Source organism: Perissodus microlepis, chromosome 11 (assembly GCF_051167445.1).
Source record: "Perissodus microlepis isolate ML-2025 ecotype Zambia chromosome 11, ASM5116744v1, whole genome shotgun sequence".
Taxonomy (NCBI): Eukaryota; Metazoa; Chordata; class Actinopteri; order Cichliformes; family Cichlidae; genus Perissodus; species Perissodus microlepis.
In genome coordinates this window covers 11922186-11938195 of record NC_140471.1, presented here as the reverse complement: position 1 = coordinate 11938195, position 16010 = coordinate 11922186, and the positions used below count along the sequence as shown (strand labels likewise).

General features: G+C 40.6%; 2 protein-coding genes across 2 annotated transcripts; both read left to right on the top strand.

Annotated features, from left to right (window-relative positions):
- The first annotated feature begins 1644 nt into the window (after window positions 1-1644).
- On the top strand, window positions 1645-3682 carry LOC146377314 (C-C chemokine receptor type 5-like). The gene is made up of 2 exons (XM_084944354.1): window positions 1645-1795; window positions 2018-3682. Exons 1-2 carry the CDS (start codon window positions 1747-1749, stop codon window positions 2911-2913), a joined length of 945 nt encoding a protein of 314 aa, XP_084800480.1. The 5' UTR covers window positions 1645-1746; the 3' UTR covers window positions 2914-3682.
- Window positions 3683-13060: 9378 nt separating this feature from the next.
- LOC146377313 (C-C chemokine receptor type 1-like) lies at window positions 13061-14332 on the top strand (the record flags this gene model as incomplete). Its single annotated transcript, XM_084944509.1, has 2 exons — window positions 13061-13214; window positions 13437-14332. Coding segments are annotated over 2 exons (1050 nt in total), but the record flags the coding sequence as incomplete, so codon positions are not given.
- Window positions 14333-16010: the final 1678 nt, after the last annotated feature.

Here is a 16010-nt window from a genome sequence, read left to right as displayed (position 1 = left end):
AGCTTGTTGAATCTATGCCATGTTGTATTGAGGTAGTTCTGAAAGCAAAACTCAGTCCAGTGATAACAAGGTGTCTTTACTAAAGTGTCCTGAGATATACAGTGGTAATGTATAACAATGGGATCAAGAAGATGAAGGAACAAATAAAGAAAGAAATGATAATAATAATAAGCATTGTGACGCGCTAAAAACTAGCAGTCATTTTGTGAAGGTGTGAATTTGGGTCACCAAATGCTGTGTTGCACTTTGAAGTATTATCTAGCTGTCTAGATTTTAAGCAGACTCCTGATAAAGATCTCACTTGAGGACGTACAGGAAGTGAAATCTGCTTTTCTACTGTGCTCCTCATTATAAGACTGCTGACTTTAAGACAGTTAGTTTATCTCTGAACATCTAAAGGGATCACATCAATAAAAAAATCAAAAAAAGAGTTCCTGACTTGACGTGTTTGGAAGATACATCACTGAGATATCACCATGACAGGTGAATACATTTTAATAGTAATGCAGAATTTAGTATATTTAAAGTGTAATATCTTTCAGAGTTCTTAAAAATATATTTTTTAATAATGTGTAACGTTCACAGCTGTACGAGTTGCCGCAGGGATTCAAAACCAAATGCTATAATTGAAATTATATCACAATTACTTCATGATTGCTATTTTTAAATTTAGTCTACACATTTTTTGTTTTTTTTTTAAATTTTAGTCTACTGTGTTTGAAGATCATTTGTGAAATTATTCAAAAGATATGCATTGCCACAATGTCTTGTGGTTGACCTTTATATCTACTGTAATCTACAATCATCTCACCCACAAACATGTATTTTTTTTAAGGTAGACAATAGAGTTGTACAATGATAATTATGTTAAATTATGTTAAATAATATCACTATGACCAAAACATACCAGTGTGAAAAATAATCATTAACAAACAGGCCAAATTGAATAGTAACGTTTATTACGCCTATTGAAATGAGCAGGTTTATGATTGTACAAGCTGACGCTGGGTTTATGGGTTTAAAGCCTTTTATGACCTTTCTTCAGAATAGTTACAGGTTTAAATCATAGCCAAGGAGACTTAAATCCTACTTTAATAAAGGAGCGTCACATTATGGATTGATGTGAAGTGGTGAGAACTTTCCTAAGGAGGGAGTACCTGTGACAACCAAAAGGTGGCAATCAATTATCAACTGGCAGGGGCCCAAAAGCCCAATGCAGCAGAGCTGAATGGAGTAGCATTTGTGGTGCTCATGGTTAAGGAAATTTCCCTTTTCAAACAGCAACATGTCAGCAAGAATACTACTGCTACTACTTTAACTAGCACGTTCTTCTTCTGTCCCAATAAAAACGGATGAAGCAGCAATACTATTTAATTTTCTATTCACCTTCCTCAGGAGCCAAAAACCCCAAAATTTTATATATATATATATATATATATATATATATATATATATATATATATATATATATATATATATATATATATATAAATTTTTTTCTTTATCCAGATAATACAATTACATTTTTACATTTGATCAACTTGCATATGTTTTTTGACTATGCATCTTAATATTTGCAAACAGAGTTGAAAGACTATTACTGATACTACTACTAGTACTAATGACATCACTCTCTCTCTCTCAGCAGAATTTAATGACACAGAAGACAATTATGGCAATTACAGTGCTTTTGATTATGGAGACTATGCTCCAGCCAACTCCACCGATGTAAAGGAATTCAGTCAAATGTTTCTTGCTATTCTCTACAGTTTGGTTTTCATCCTGGGCTTCGTAGGTAGGTGTGTCTTCTTGTGTCTATATTGTGGGGATTGTATTGTATTTACACATTGCAGGGACCTGTTGTCCCTTATGGGAACAGAAAGCACGTTTTAGGCCTAAACTCTGTATGCAGGTGTGTTTATGTGCAACACAACAACATGAGACCGACAGAGAGTAAGAGACAGAAAGAATATGTAACAGTGTGACATTTACACTTATTGCATCGTTTCTCACAAAGGTAATGGACTAGTGGTGTGTGTCCTGGTGAAGCATCGCAATCAGAGCAACCTGACAGACATCTGCCTCTTCAACCTGGCTCTCTCTGACCTCCTCTTCGTCTTCACGCTGCCTTTCTTCTCTCACAATGCCAGGGTCGGCCAGTGGACTTTTGGAGACTTCATGTGCCGTTTGATCTCCGGGTCTCACCACATTGGCTTCTTCAGCAGCATCTTCTTCATGGTTGTCATGACGCTGGACCGCTACATGATCATCATGCATGCTCACAGAGTTGCACGTTATCGTACAAAGAGGGCAGCCATCATTCTGACTGTGCTCGTTTGGATGCTGAGCTTGTTTGTCTCTCTGCCGGATTTTGTCTTCATACAGGAAACAAAAGAGTCCCTGAAGTTTGGATGTGACTATCCCGAGGAGAGAAAAGTCTGGGAGCGTTACAACCTGTTCACCACAAATGTGCTGGGTCTTGTGATTCCCGTGCTGGTGATGGTAGGTTGCTACTCCAGGATTATCCCCAGGCTGGTAAACATGAGGACCGCGAAGAAGCACCGCATCGTCAAGCTGATCATCTGTATAGTGGTTGTATTCTTCTTGCTCTGGGCTCCATATAACATTTCCCTTTTCCTGGAGTTTCTTCAGGAAAGAGAAATAATCCTCAATGATGAAACCTGGTACAACAATGTAAAGCTGTCAATAACAGTGACTGAGGCCTTAGCTTACACTCACTGCTGTCTGAATCCCATCATATATGCTTTTGTGGGAGAGAAGTTTATGAGACGAGCCTTGCAGCTGATGAAAAAGTTGATGCCTGGTTACAGCAGAGATCTGACAGACAGCTCATTCAGGAGGAGCTCAGTTATGTCCAGGGGCTCTGAAATCACCTCCTCCTTTAAACTGTAGGAGGTGGAGGGCAGTTGTAAGTATTTTGACACAAATGTTTCACCCTGTTATTACTGCAGACCATGCATCATGTTTGTTTTGTTCATTTGGTCACTTCTATTTGACAAATATCACAGTGTTCTTCACCTGTGAGTCACCTTCAAAATGTCTCTGTACACTTTTGGACTCTTTGCATTTACATTGGTTTATATTTGATTCTGACCATAAGATTGTAGAAGTAAATTCTGCCTACTTATAAAATTAACATGTTAGCACTGCTAACTGCTTTATAGAATCTCAAGTATCTTACTATGTGATGCCCTTCCTTGTTTTGCTCAGGCTGACTTACATTAGATGGTCCATTAAACTGAACCTGCTGTTTATAGCAACTTGTAACAGTTTGCTTTGTTCTTCACACATTTTTAATGAGTTTGCTATTTCGCAGAAATGCACCAAAAATAGCGTACAACAGTTTTAGATTTTCTTTGAGCAAAAGAAGATCTGAAATAGCTGCATGTGTGAATCATGTGTGAATTGTAATTCTCTCTACTTCCACATTGCTCTCTGGTGTTTAGCCTGATATTGTTCTTTTGTTTGTAGTATTATGTTGTGGTTCCTTGTATTTGTCATTGTTTGCCAATGGAGCTGATTGGAGTCAGGCATCCAATCATCTCCTATCCTGATTTTGTATTATTGCTTTGCTAAGACAATAAATGATACTGCAGATCTCGAACTCATGTCACATGAAGGTCATCAAGTGGACTGTCATGTTGGAGAAGTACATTATTGCTTTTGAGAAGAATATTTGCAGCGAGCATGTTCTTCTATTTCTCATTGTTATTGTAATGACAAATTCTGTACACAGTGATGAAAACAAAGAAGACCAAAAGTTCTTTGAGATGGAGGTAGTTGTTCACATTCATAAAACAGCAGCATGATGTCATATAGAGGAACATTAGTGGAGGTAGACTTTATCGATAGTTAGAATATTCAGGGAAAGTTGATCGAGTTAAGCTTTCTAAATATTTTTGTTAGTAAAGATTAGTATTATAATTAGTATTATAGATTTTTTTTAACAAGTATTATTTTTTGAAACGAAACAAACAAAACAACTCTTTATCTGAAAACATTTTTCAGTGTCTCTTTTTTTTACTCATATTAACACAAAAGGCCAGTTTTGCTGAAAAATACAACTCCTTTGTCTGGTGAAAGTACGTTTCAGGATAAGCAGTAACAAGCCCCTTCATCTCCTTAAATTAAATTAATCCTTTTTTAAAAAAAAGAATAAAGACGTGACGAGTCCTTTAGGTGTACAAATGGAATAGTTTTGCCACTGCATCAAATATTACCTGGAAACAGTTCAGTAATCCAAAAATAATGTTTTTTTTTTCCCATGTAGAATTCAAATACTTGGAATTTTCATATTTTCACATACAGTATGTTAATAAAAGGTTCAAAGGATATGAGTGACAACTGTTGCAAAACTGAACAGATTGTGTCACTACATGCAGACATGGTGAAGTTCACCCAATGAAGTTCAAGGTGAGCATCAAAATGTCAAAGAAAGCTGACTTAAGGGACGTTGAAGACAGGATGGTTTGCAGTGCCAAAGGGGATGGTGTATGTGTTTCAGAAAATGAAAATGAGCATTCAGACATGCAGTCATGGTCAAGTCAACCTGCTAAAGTTCACAGTGAGCATCAGAATAGAGAACATTTCTACTAAAGTGTCCTGTGAGTGTAGAATCTATGATGAGCAGCCGGGCTGTACGACAGAGAGACCAAGAAGAGGAAGAAACAAATAATAATAGTAGCGAAAATGATACTAATAAAGTCTCTTGTACTTTATATAAAAACCAGCAGTCATTTTGTAAAGGTGTGAAGTTGTACCACCATATGCTGTGTTGTTCTTTGAAGTATTTGTAATGATCTCACTTAAGGACAAATAGGAAGTGAAATCTGCTTTTCTTATTTTGCACTTCTCATTATCAGATTGCTGACTTTAAACTGTTAGTTAATTCCTCCATATCTAAAGAGATCACATCAATAAAACATGAAAAAAACAAGCCTTGTGTTGTGTTTGGAACAAAGAGAACAACAAAGTCTCGGAGCGTTACAACCTGTTCACCACAAATGTGCTGGGTCTTGTGATTCCCGTGCTGGTGATGGTAGGTTGCTACTCCAGGATCATCCCCAGGCTGGTAAACATGAGGACCGCAAAGAAGCACCGCATCGTCAAGCTGATAATTTGTTTAGTGGTTGTATTTTTCTTGCTGTGGGCTCCATATAACATTTCCCTTTTCCTGGAGTTCCTTCAGGAAAGAGAAATAATCCTCAATGATGGAACATGGGAGTAGCAGTAACCGAGGCCTTTGCTTACACTCACTGCTGCCTGAACCCCATCATATATGCTTTTGTGGGAGAGAAGTTTATGATACGAGCCTTGCAGCTGCTGAAAAAGTTGATGCCTGCAGAGATGTGTTAGACAACTCATTTAGTACACATTCAAATCCACTGATGTCACCTCCACTTTTATCTAGTAACTTTTTTTGCTCATTACTTCACAATGTAACACCCCTGTGTCGGATGTTATTGGGATTCAGTGCTGCATAATGAAACTGAACTGAACTGAAGGTGGAGGGCAGACGTAACTCGTTTGGCATGAATGTTTCACCTTGTTCTTACTGCAGCCCGTGTCTTGTTCATGTTGTTTTTGTTTGTTTGGTCACTTCCTTGTTCTGCTCAGGCTAAATGAAACTTTTTGGTCTGTTAAACTGAGCCTGCTGTGTATAGAATCTGTAACAGTTTGCTTTTCTTCACACATTTTTTTCATGAGCTTCCATGTTTGCAGAAAAATACAAAAAAAGGGCATAAAATGGTTTCAGATCTCCTTTGTACAAAACTTGCTCATTGCCTTACTGTCATTCCTATTTATACCTACTTCCACATTTTCATGTTTTATACTCTTCTTCTTCACTTGTTCTACGTTATGGTTCCTCATATTTGTCATTACTTGGCACTGGAGTTGATTCAAGTCAGACATCCATTCATCTCTTATCCCGATTTTGTTTTCTTGAAACAATAAATGATAATGCAAATCTTGAACTTACATCAAATGAAGGTCATAAATTGGATTGTCATGTTGGAGAAGTGCATTGTTCATTCTGAGAATATATTTGCAGTGAGAATGTTACTGCATTGACAAAATCTGTAGTGAAAGTGAAAATGAAATCTGCATTTCTTCTTTTTTGTGCTCCTCGTTATCAGACTGCTGACTTTAAGACAGTCAATCTCTGCACATCTAAAGAGATCACATCAATAAAAAAAACAAAAAGGAGAAGCCTTGAATTATCATTTCTGACTTCACCTGATTTAAAACGACATCACTGCTATATGACCATGTCAGGTAAATATCTTTGAACAGTAATACAAAGTATATATATAAAAAAAAAAAATTCCCCGCTTGCCCCTGCGGGCAGTCAATCCTTCAAGCTTGGGTCCTCTACCAGAGGCCTGGGAGCTTGAGGGTCCTGCCAGTAGGTGTGAACCATGTAGGGGCCTAGTGCTGTCCAACTCTTCATACTGGAGACACTTCCTTGGATGTCTGCCACTGTGATGGTTACTGGACTCTGTTCAGGGAGGTTGCTGTGGTCTGTCCTCAGATCCACTAGCCACTGAGCATTGCCGTTATGGGTTGCGTCCTTCTCCCATATGCTCTTCCAGTATTGTTCCGTATTGTTCACCTGCCACTGAGAGTACACCTTGGCTGGTTCTGTGGAGAACAGCTGGTTTATTCTCTTGCCTTCTATCTGTCTGGTGTACCACTTTAAGCGGCTGGCCAAGGCTGTGAGTCGTTGCTTGGCAGTTTCCAAAGCCTCAGGTATGGACAGCTTCCTGTACTTCTTACCCACCTTCTTCATCGCACCTTTCTGCAATTCGGATAGTTGGCTAACCTTTCTCTGTGCTACCTTGATCTTAGCCTCTAGCCTCCTTTTCCATGGAGGGTACTGCCCCTTGTGGCTGTTGTCAACTTGCAGCCAAGCATCTCACTGATCACTGCTGCCATATTGTAGATGAGCTTGTTAGTCGCAGTAATCGTGGCTGTAGGTATCGTCAATGTTAGAGGTATATATATATATATATATATATATATATATATACCCACAAAAAACCGCATAAAATGGTTTCAGATCTCCTTCATATAAAACTTACACATTGCCTTACTGTCATTCACACATTCTACCAACTTCCACATTTTCAGATCTTACACACTTCTTCTTCACTTATACTATGTTATGGTTCCTTATATTTGTCATTACTTGGCACTTCGGTTGATTCAAGTCAGGTATCCATTTCCTCTCTTATCCTGATTTTTTTCCCTTAAAGCAATAAATGATAATGCAAATCGTGAACTTACATCAAATGAAGGTAATAAAGTGGATTGTCATATTGGAGAAGTGCATTGTTCATTCTGAGAATATATTTGCAGTGAGCATGTGGTTCTATTTCTAATTGTTACAGCAATGATGAAATCTGTAGTGAAAGTGAAAATTAAATCTGTATTTCTTCTTTTTTGTGCTCTTCATTATCAGACTGCTGACCTTAAGACTGTTAGTCAATCTCTGCACATCTAAAGAGATCACATCAATAAAACACGAAAAAACAGGAGCCCTGAAGTGTAATTCCTGACCTCACCTGATTTAAAACTACATCACTGAGATATCACCATGACAGGTAAAAACCATTTAACATTAATACAAAATTATATATGTAAGTATATATGTATGTGTATATATATATATATATATATATATATATATATATATATACATATATATACTTATATATACTGGCCAGGATGCCAGGTCAGGGGGGAGATATCATCACCCCCACCCGAGATTGGGTACCAAGCCCCAAGTGCGATAGGAGAAGGATCGTTGAGTGAGAGAGGAACTGACCTGAAAGATAGGATCATGGCCAAGCTTGAAACCTGGACCCCCCCGTAGCCGGTTACCAAGATTACGTGAAGTACCCTCAGAAGGTCTGCTAGATGATGTTAATGCAGCACTATGGACGATACCTACAGCCACGATTACCAACACTAACAAGCTGATCTACAATATGGCAGCAGTGATCAGTGAGATGCTTGGCTACAAGTTGAACAGCCACAAGGGGCAGCATCCTCCATGGAGAAGGAGGCTAGAGGCTAAGATCAAGGTAGCATGGAGGGAGGTTAGCCAACTATCGGAGTTGCAGAAAGGCATGATGAGGAAGGTGCCTAAGAAGTACAGGAAGCTGTCCATACCTGAGGCTTTGGAAACTGCCAAGCAACGACTCACAGCCTTGGCCAGCCGCTTGAGGAGGTACACCAGAGAGATAGAAGGCAAGAGAATAAACCAGCTGTTCTCCACGGAAGAACAGCTGGTTGGACAGCACCAGGCCCTGACATGGTTCACGCCTACTGGCTGAAGAAGCACTCCACGAGCGCCTGGCAGCACAAATGAACCAGCTGCTAGTTGACGAGAGACACCCGGAATGGCTAACCGAAGGCCAGACAGTCCTGATCCTCAGGGACCGGTCCCCTCCAACTACCGACCAATAACCTGCCTCAGCACCACATGGAAGCTCCTGTCAGGCATCATAGCGGCTAAGATGAACATGCACATGGGTCAATACATGAGCGGGGCACAGAAAGGGATGGGCAAGAATACCAGAGGCGCAAAACACCAGCTACTGGCAGACCAAGCAGTCAGCTGAGACTGCAGGACCAGACTGACCAACCTGTGCACTGCCTGGATTGATTAAAAGAAGGCCTATGACTCAATGCCCCACACCTGGATCCTGGAATGCCTAGAACTATAAGATCAACAGGACCCTGAGAGCCTTCATCAGGAACCCAATGGGGATGTGGCGGACAACACTGGAGGCCAACCCATAGCACAAGTCACCATCTAGTGCGGGATCTACCAAGGAGATGCCCTGTCCCCACTAGTGATGGGTCGGTCGCGAACGAAATGGCTCTTAGAGCCGGGTCTTTGACGTGAATGACGCGAGCCAGCTCCTTATCGTGAGCCGTGGTTTTTTTTTCTTTCTCTCACCCTCTCTCTCTCGCACTTTTTTTCCCGCTTCACTCCGCACGCGAGCCTTGTGCTTTATGCTGGGAAGAGGGGGGAGGGGCGGTAGTTACACTCAGTAGCACAGGAACGGAGCAGGAGAGAGAGACAGAGAAAGAGCCAGGGACAACAACGTCATATTAGAAAGGTATAGTAATCATCCACAACTATTTTCAGTTGCAGATGATAAAGGATTCAGAAAGTTTATTCATGCAGGCCCATATGACAGAGAACATGCATGTTCTTTTTGTTTTCATATTTTAATTTATATTTAATTGTGTTGGGGTTTGCGGTGTTTTGTGTTGTTTCACTTTAAATTTGTAAAAGGAAAAAGCTGAAAATTTAAATAGTTAAAAGTTGAAATGTGAATAGTTGATTTTTGTATTATATGATTTATTTATTACATTTTATGTGGAGTGAATAAATAAAAGTATATTTACGGTGGCCCCTACAGACAAAGCACATACAAACTTCAAATCACGTACGAACTCTGAAGCACGTACAAACTCCAAAACACGTAAAAACTCAGAAGCACATAAAAACTCAAAACACGTACAAAAGACAACAGCAGTGCTCCAGGATGCTAGGGGCAGTGTTGAGCTTTTGTTACCTAGTGGCTACACAAGCCAGCAAGTACCAACGACCGGATTTGGTGTGTGGTAATAACAGGTAAAGGAACATTTTTTTTAAAATTATTTGACTATATATGAATGCTTGTGTATAAATACACAAACAATGCACGTATGCTTTCATGCTTTCAATTGTGTAATTTAAGTGATCTAGGTAGCTCTGTTTTGGAAGTTCAGTTCATGCTAGAAATGTGTTTTGGAGTTTGTACGTGTTTTGTCTCTAGGGGCCACCACATATATTTATATATAAACATATATAAATAAAACCACCTTTTTTTACATTAGTAATTCCTTTTGTGCATAATTTTATATTATTGTTAATAATAAATTAATTAAAGCCACAAAACAACCTGAAGAGCCGGTTCGGAGCCGAAAGAGCCGGCTCTATTTAGTGAGCCGAACCGAAAGAGCCGGTTCTCTAAAAAGAGCCGGAAATCCCATCACTAGTCCCCACTGCTGTTCTGCATTGGCCTGAACCCCCTCAGTGAGATAATTGACAAGACTGGCTACGGATACCGGCTACGGAATGGAGCAGTTGTCAGCCACCTCCTGTACATGGATGACATCAAGCTGTATGCCAAGAGTGAACGAGACATCGATTCACTGATCCACACCACCAGGATATACAGCAATGACATCGGAATGTCGTTCGGGCTGGAGAAGTGTAGTCGGATGGTAACAAAGAGAGGGAAGGTAGTCAGAACGGAGGGGATCAAACTACCAGAAGGCAACATTGCAGACATAGAGGACAGTTACAAGTACCTGGGGATCCCGCAGGCGAATGGGAACCATGAAGAGGCCGCTAGGAAAGCTGCAACCACCAAGTACCTGCAGAGGGTCAGGCAAGTCCTGAGGAGTCAGCTGAACGGTAAGAACAAGATCCGGGCCATCAACACCTACGCCCTGCCCGTGATCAGGTACCCTGCTGGGGTAATAGGCTGGCCAAAGGAGGAGATAGAAGCCACTGACATAAAGACAAGAAAGCTCCTTACCATGCATGGAGGGTTTCACCCCAAGTCCAGCATCCTGAGGCTATACGCTAAGCTGAAGGAAGGACGCCGGGGACTGGTGAGTGTCAGCACCACAGTCCAGGATGAGACAAGGAACATCCACGAATACATCACGAAGATGGCCCCAACTGACAGCGTGCTCAGTGAATACCTCAGGCAGCAGAAACCCAAGAAAGTGGAGGAAGGCGAGGAACCATCATGGAAGGACAGGCCCCTGCACGGTATGTACCACCGGCAGATAGCGGAGGTGGCTGATACCCAGAAATCCTACCAGTGGCTGGACAAAGCTGGACTGAAAGACAGCACGGAGGCACTAATCATGGCAGCACAGGAACAAGCACTGAGCACAAGATCCATAGAGGCTGGGGTCTATCACACCAGGCAAGACCCCAGGTGCAGGCTGTGTAAAGATGCTCCAGAGACAATCAAGCACATAACAGCAGGGTGTAAGATGCTAGCAGGCAAGGCATACATGGAACACCATAACCAAGTGGCCGGCATAGTGTACAGGAACATCTGTGCCGAGTATAACCTGGAAGTCCCGGGGTCAAAATGGGAGACGCCCCCAAGGGTGATGGAGAATGACCGAGCTAAGATCCTGTGGGACTTCCAGATACAGACGGACAAAATGGTGGTGGCTAACCAACCGGACATAGTGGTGGTAGACAAACATGAGAAGACGGCCGTAGTGATCGATGTAGCGGTTCCTTTATGGGGTCACACTCTGGACCCCCCCCCCCCCCCCCCACACACACACACTCACTTACACAACACTCAGGCAAGGTACTCTTTGTGTTTATGTATACATCATATGTTAATGAACCTATGTATATTCATGTGAGCTGAATAAAAGAACAATGTTATGGGGGAGTGGACGAGAGCGACTGGGGTCAAGCGAAGGAACGGCGCTTGTCGTGGTTCTCTCCCTCATGCATGAGTAACATGAAGAACTTTGCCTACTTGTGTCTTGCTTTTGCTGTGTAATTAAATTGTCTTGAACGTTCCAGCGAATAGGTTCAAACTACAAACCTATCATCATCAGTTCATATTAATCTCAATTTCTGCTCCTAAAATTGAATGGTAGAGTCAGAATTTGGCAGAATGGTGCATCTCCCTGTGCATCTCTTCATGATCACAGTGTTCCGATCTTCTGATGGTTGCTTCCAGCAGGATAACACACCATGTCACAGAGTCCAAACATCTGAAACTCTTTTTTTAATCTGACAATAAGTTCACTGTGCTCGAATGGGCTCCACAGTCACCACAGTCTTAATCCAACTGAAGAGCTTTGGGATGTGGTAGGAGGTTCTAAATGTGCAGCCAACAAATTTATGGCAACCGTGTGATACTATCACATCAACATGAACCAGTATCTCAAAGGAATGTTTTTAGCAGCTTGTTTAATCAATGCTGTGTAGAATTAGGGTAGTTCTGAAGACAAAAGTTGGTCCAAACCAGTACGTGCAAGACATACTACTAAAGTGTCTCATGAGTGTAGAATCGATGATGTGCACTGATGTACAACAGTGAGACCAAGAAGAGGAAGAAACAAATAATAATAGTAGCGAAAATGACAATAATAAACTCTCTCATATGTTATGTAAAAACCAGCAGTCATTTTGTAAAGGTGAGAATTTGTGTCACCATATGCTGTGTTGTTCTTTGAAGTATTTGTCATGATCTCACTTAAGCACATGCAGGAAGTGAAATCTATATTTCTTTTTTTGTGCTCCTCGTTATAAGACTGCTGACTTTAAGACTGTTAGTTAATCCCTGCACACCTAAAGAGATCACATCAATAAAACACGAAAAACAAGAAGCGTTGAAGTGTAATTCCTGACTTCACCTGATTTGAAAAGACATCACTGAGATATCACCATGGCAGGTAAATAGCTTTTAAAAGTAATACAAAAATGTTATATACTTAAAGTTTAGCATTTTTCAGAGTTCTTGAAAATACATGTTTATAATGTGTTAAATCTGTTAAGGCTGTACATAGTAGAAATTCAAATGCTGTAATTTAAAATTGTATCACAATTTATTAGGGGTGGGACATGATATATATACATATATTTTAATGAATTAGAGGTTTTGTAGTTAATTAATCTTGATTAATCGCATTTAATCGCATAAGAAAATTTGCCCCAAAACACAAATGTTTTTTTTAATTTAAAAGGGTTTTAGTGGGCGACGGAATTAAACAATAAACATGCACATGAATATTGTAAACTCTAGCTCTTTTAATTTCTGGGGGAAAAAAAAAAGACAAACTAACCTTTTGTTTAAGTCTAAAACTGTACTCACCTCTACCATGACCACGTGTATACACTAATACACTATAGCTATTAATTTTCACTGCTTGTGATGAGAAATAAAAGAATAAAATAAATAAATAATAAATACTTACTCTCTCTCTCTCAGCAGAATATAATGACACAGAAGACAATTACGGCAATTACAGTGATTTTGATTATGGAGACTATGCTCCAGCCAACTCCACCGATGTACGGGAATTCAGCCAAGTGTTTCTTGCCATTCTCTACAGTTTGGTTTTCATCCTGGGCTTCGTAGGTAGGTGTGTCTTCTTGTGTCTATATTGTGGGGATTGTATTGTATTTACACATTGCAGGGACCTGTTGTCCCTTATGGGAACAGAAAGCACGTTTTAGGCCTAAACTCTGTATGCAGGTGTGTTTATGTGCAACACAACAACATGAGACCGACAGAGAGAAAGAGACAGAAAGAATATGTAACAGTGTGACATTTACACTTATTTCATCTTTTCTTCCAAAGGTAACGGACTAGTGGTGTGTGTCCTGGTGAAGCATCGCAATCAGTGCAACCTGACAGACATCTGCCTCTTCAACCTGGCTCTCTCTGACCTCCTCTTCGTCTTCACGCTGCCTTTCTTCTCTCACAATGCCAGGGTCGGCCAGTGGACTTTTGGAGACTTCATGTGCCGTTTGATCTCCGGGTCTCACCACATTGGCTTCTTCAGCAGCATCTTCTTCATGGTTGTCATGACGCTGGACCGCTACATGATCATCATGCACGCTCACAGGGTTGCACGTTATCGTACAAAGAGGGCAGCCATCATTCTCACCTTGCTCGTTTGGATGCTGAGCTTGTTTGTCTCTCTGCCGGATTTTATCTTCATACAGGAAACAGAGGAGTACCAGGAGTTTGGATGTGACTATCCCGAGGAGAGAAAAGTCTGGGAGCGTTACAACCTGTTCACCACAAATGTGCTGGGTCTTGTGATTCCTGTGCTGGTGATGGTAGGTTGCTACTCCAGGATCATCCCCAGGCTGGTAAACATGAGGACCGCAAAGAAGCACCGCATCGTCAAGCTGATCATCTGTATAGTGGTTGTATTCTTCTTGCTCTGGGCTCCATGTAACATTTCCCTTTTCCTGGAGTTTCTTCAGGAAAGAGAAATAATCCTCAATGATGAAACCTGGTGCAAAAATGTAAGGCTGTCAATATCAGTGACTGAGGCCTTAGCTTACACTCACTGCTGTCTGAATCCCATCATTTATGCTTTTGTGGGAGAGAAGTTTATGAGACGAGCCTTGCAGCTGCTGAAAAAGTTGATGCCTGGTTACAGCAGAGATCTGACAGACAGCTCATTCAGGAGGAGCTCAGTTATGTCCAGGGGCTCTGAAATCACCTCCTCTTTTAAACTGTAGGAGGTGGAGGGCAGTTGTAAGTATTTTTACATGAATGCTTCACCCTGTTATTACTGCAGACCGTGTCTCATACTTTTTTCATTCATTTGGTCACTTCTATCTGACAAATACCACAGTGTTCTTCACCTGTGTGGCACCTTCGAAATGTGTTTGTACACCTTTGAACTTACAGTAATTTTTTGCCCTGACTGTTAGATTTTAAATGTACTCATTACTTCTTCAATGCCTTTAATGTGTGTTAGCACTGCCAATTTACAGTATATTAATTACCTTTGACTCTAATTATCAAATTCTAAATGTAAATGCTGCCTACTTATAAAATTAACCTGTTAGCTGTGCTGGCTGCTTTACAGAATCTCGAGTATCTCACTATTTAATGCCCTTCCTTCCTCAAGCGGAACTAAACTTGCTGGTCTGTTAAACTGAACCTGCTGTTTATTTCAATGTGTAACTTTCTTCTTCTTCTTTTTTATGACCTTGCAATTTCATAGAAGCAAATCAAAAATAGCATACAACAATTTCCGAGTATCTTTGTACAAAAGAAGATCTGAAATAGCTGCATGTGTGAATCATGTGTGAATTGTAATTCTCTCTACTTCCACATTGCTCTCTGGTGTTTAGCCTGATATTGTTCTTTTGTTTGTTGTATTATGTTGTGGTTCCTTGTATTTGTCATTGTTTGCCAATGGAGCTGATTGGAGTCAGGCATCCAATCATCTCTTATCCTGATTTTGTATTATAGCTTTATGAAGACAATAAATGATACTGCAGATATTGAACTTATGTCAAAGAAGGTCATCAAGTGGATTGTCACACTGGAGAAGTACATTATTGCTTTTGAGAAGAAGTTTTGTTATTAACATGTTTGTTTGTTTCTTATTGTTATTGCAATGAGAAATTCTGTACACAGTGATGAAAAGAAAGAAGATCAAAAGTTCTTTGAGATGGAGGTAGTTGTTCACATTCATAAAACATGGGAATAATAGTTCAGTAATTTAAAAATAATGGGTTTTTTTTGGGCAGCACGGTGGCACGGTGGTTAGCACTGTTGCTGCACAGCAAGAAGGTCCTGAGTTCAATTCCACCATCAGGCTGCGGTCTTTCTGTGTGGAGTTTGCATGTTCTCCCCGTGTCTGCGTGGGTTCCCTCCGGGTACTCCGGCTTCCTCCCACCGTCCAAAGACATGCAGTTTGTGGGGATAGGTTAATTGGATAATCCAAATTGCTCACATTCACTCGCACATAGTGTGAGTGAATGTGAGTGTGAATGGTTGTCTGTTCCTGTGTGTTGGCCCTGCGACAGACTGGCGACCTGTCCAGGGTGTACCCCGCCTCTCGCCCTATGACAGCTGGGATTGGCTCCAGCACCCCCCGCGACCCTGAAAAGGATAAGCGGTAGCGAATGGATGGATGGATGGGTTTTTTTCATGTAGAATCAAATAATTTGGAGATTTCATATTTTAACATATAGCATGTTATTAAAAGAGAGTATGAGTATACACTTACTCCTCATATAAAAAGAACAAAACATGCCTTTTCAACTGCACATGAACGCAAATATCTAATCAGCCAATCACGTGGCAGCAACTCGGAGCATTTAGACATGCACATGAGGTCAAGTTGACCTCCTGAAGTACATGGTAAGCATCAGAATAGAAAACGTTTGTGCTAAATTGTGC

Coding starts and splice junctions, on each gene's coding strand:
- LOC146377314 (XM_084944354.1), top strand. CDS start 1,747: ATGTTTCTTGCTATTCTCTACAGTTTGGTTTTCATCCTGGGCTTCGTA. Junction 1,796..2,017: donor TTTCATCCTGGGCTTCGTAG/GTAGGTGTGTCT, acceptor TTTCTCACAAAG/GTAATGGACTAGTGGTGTGT.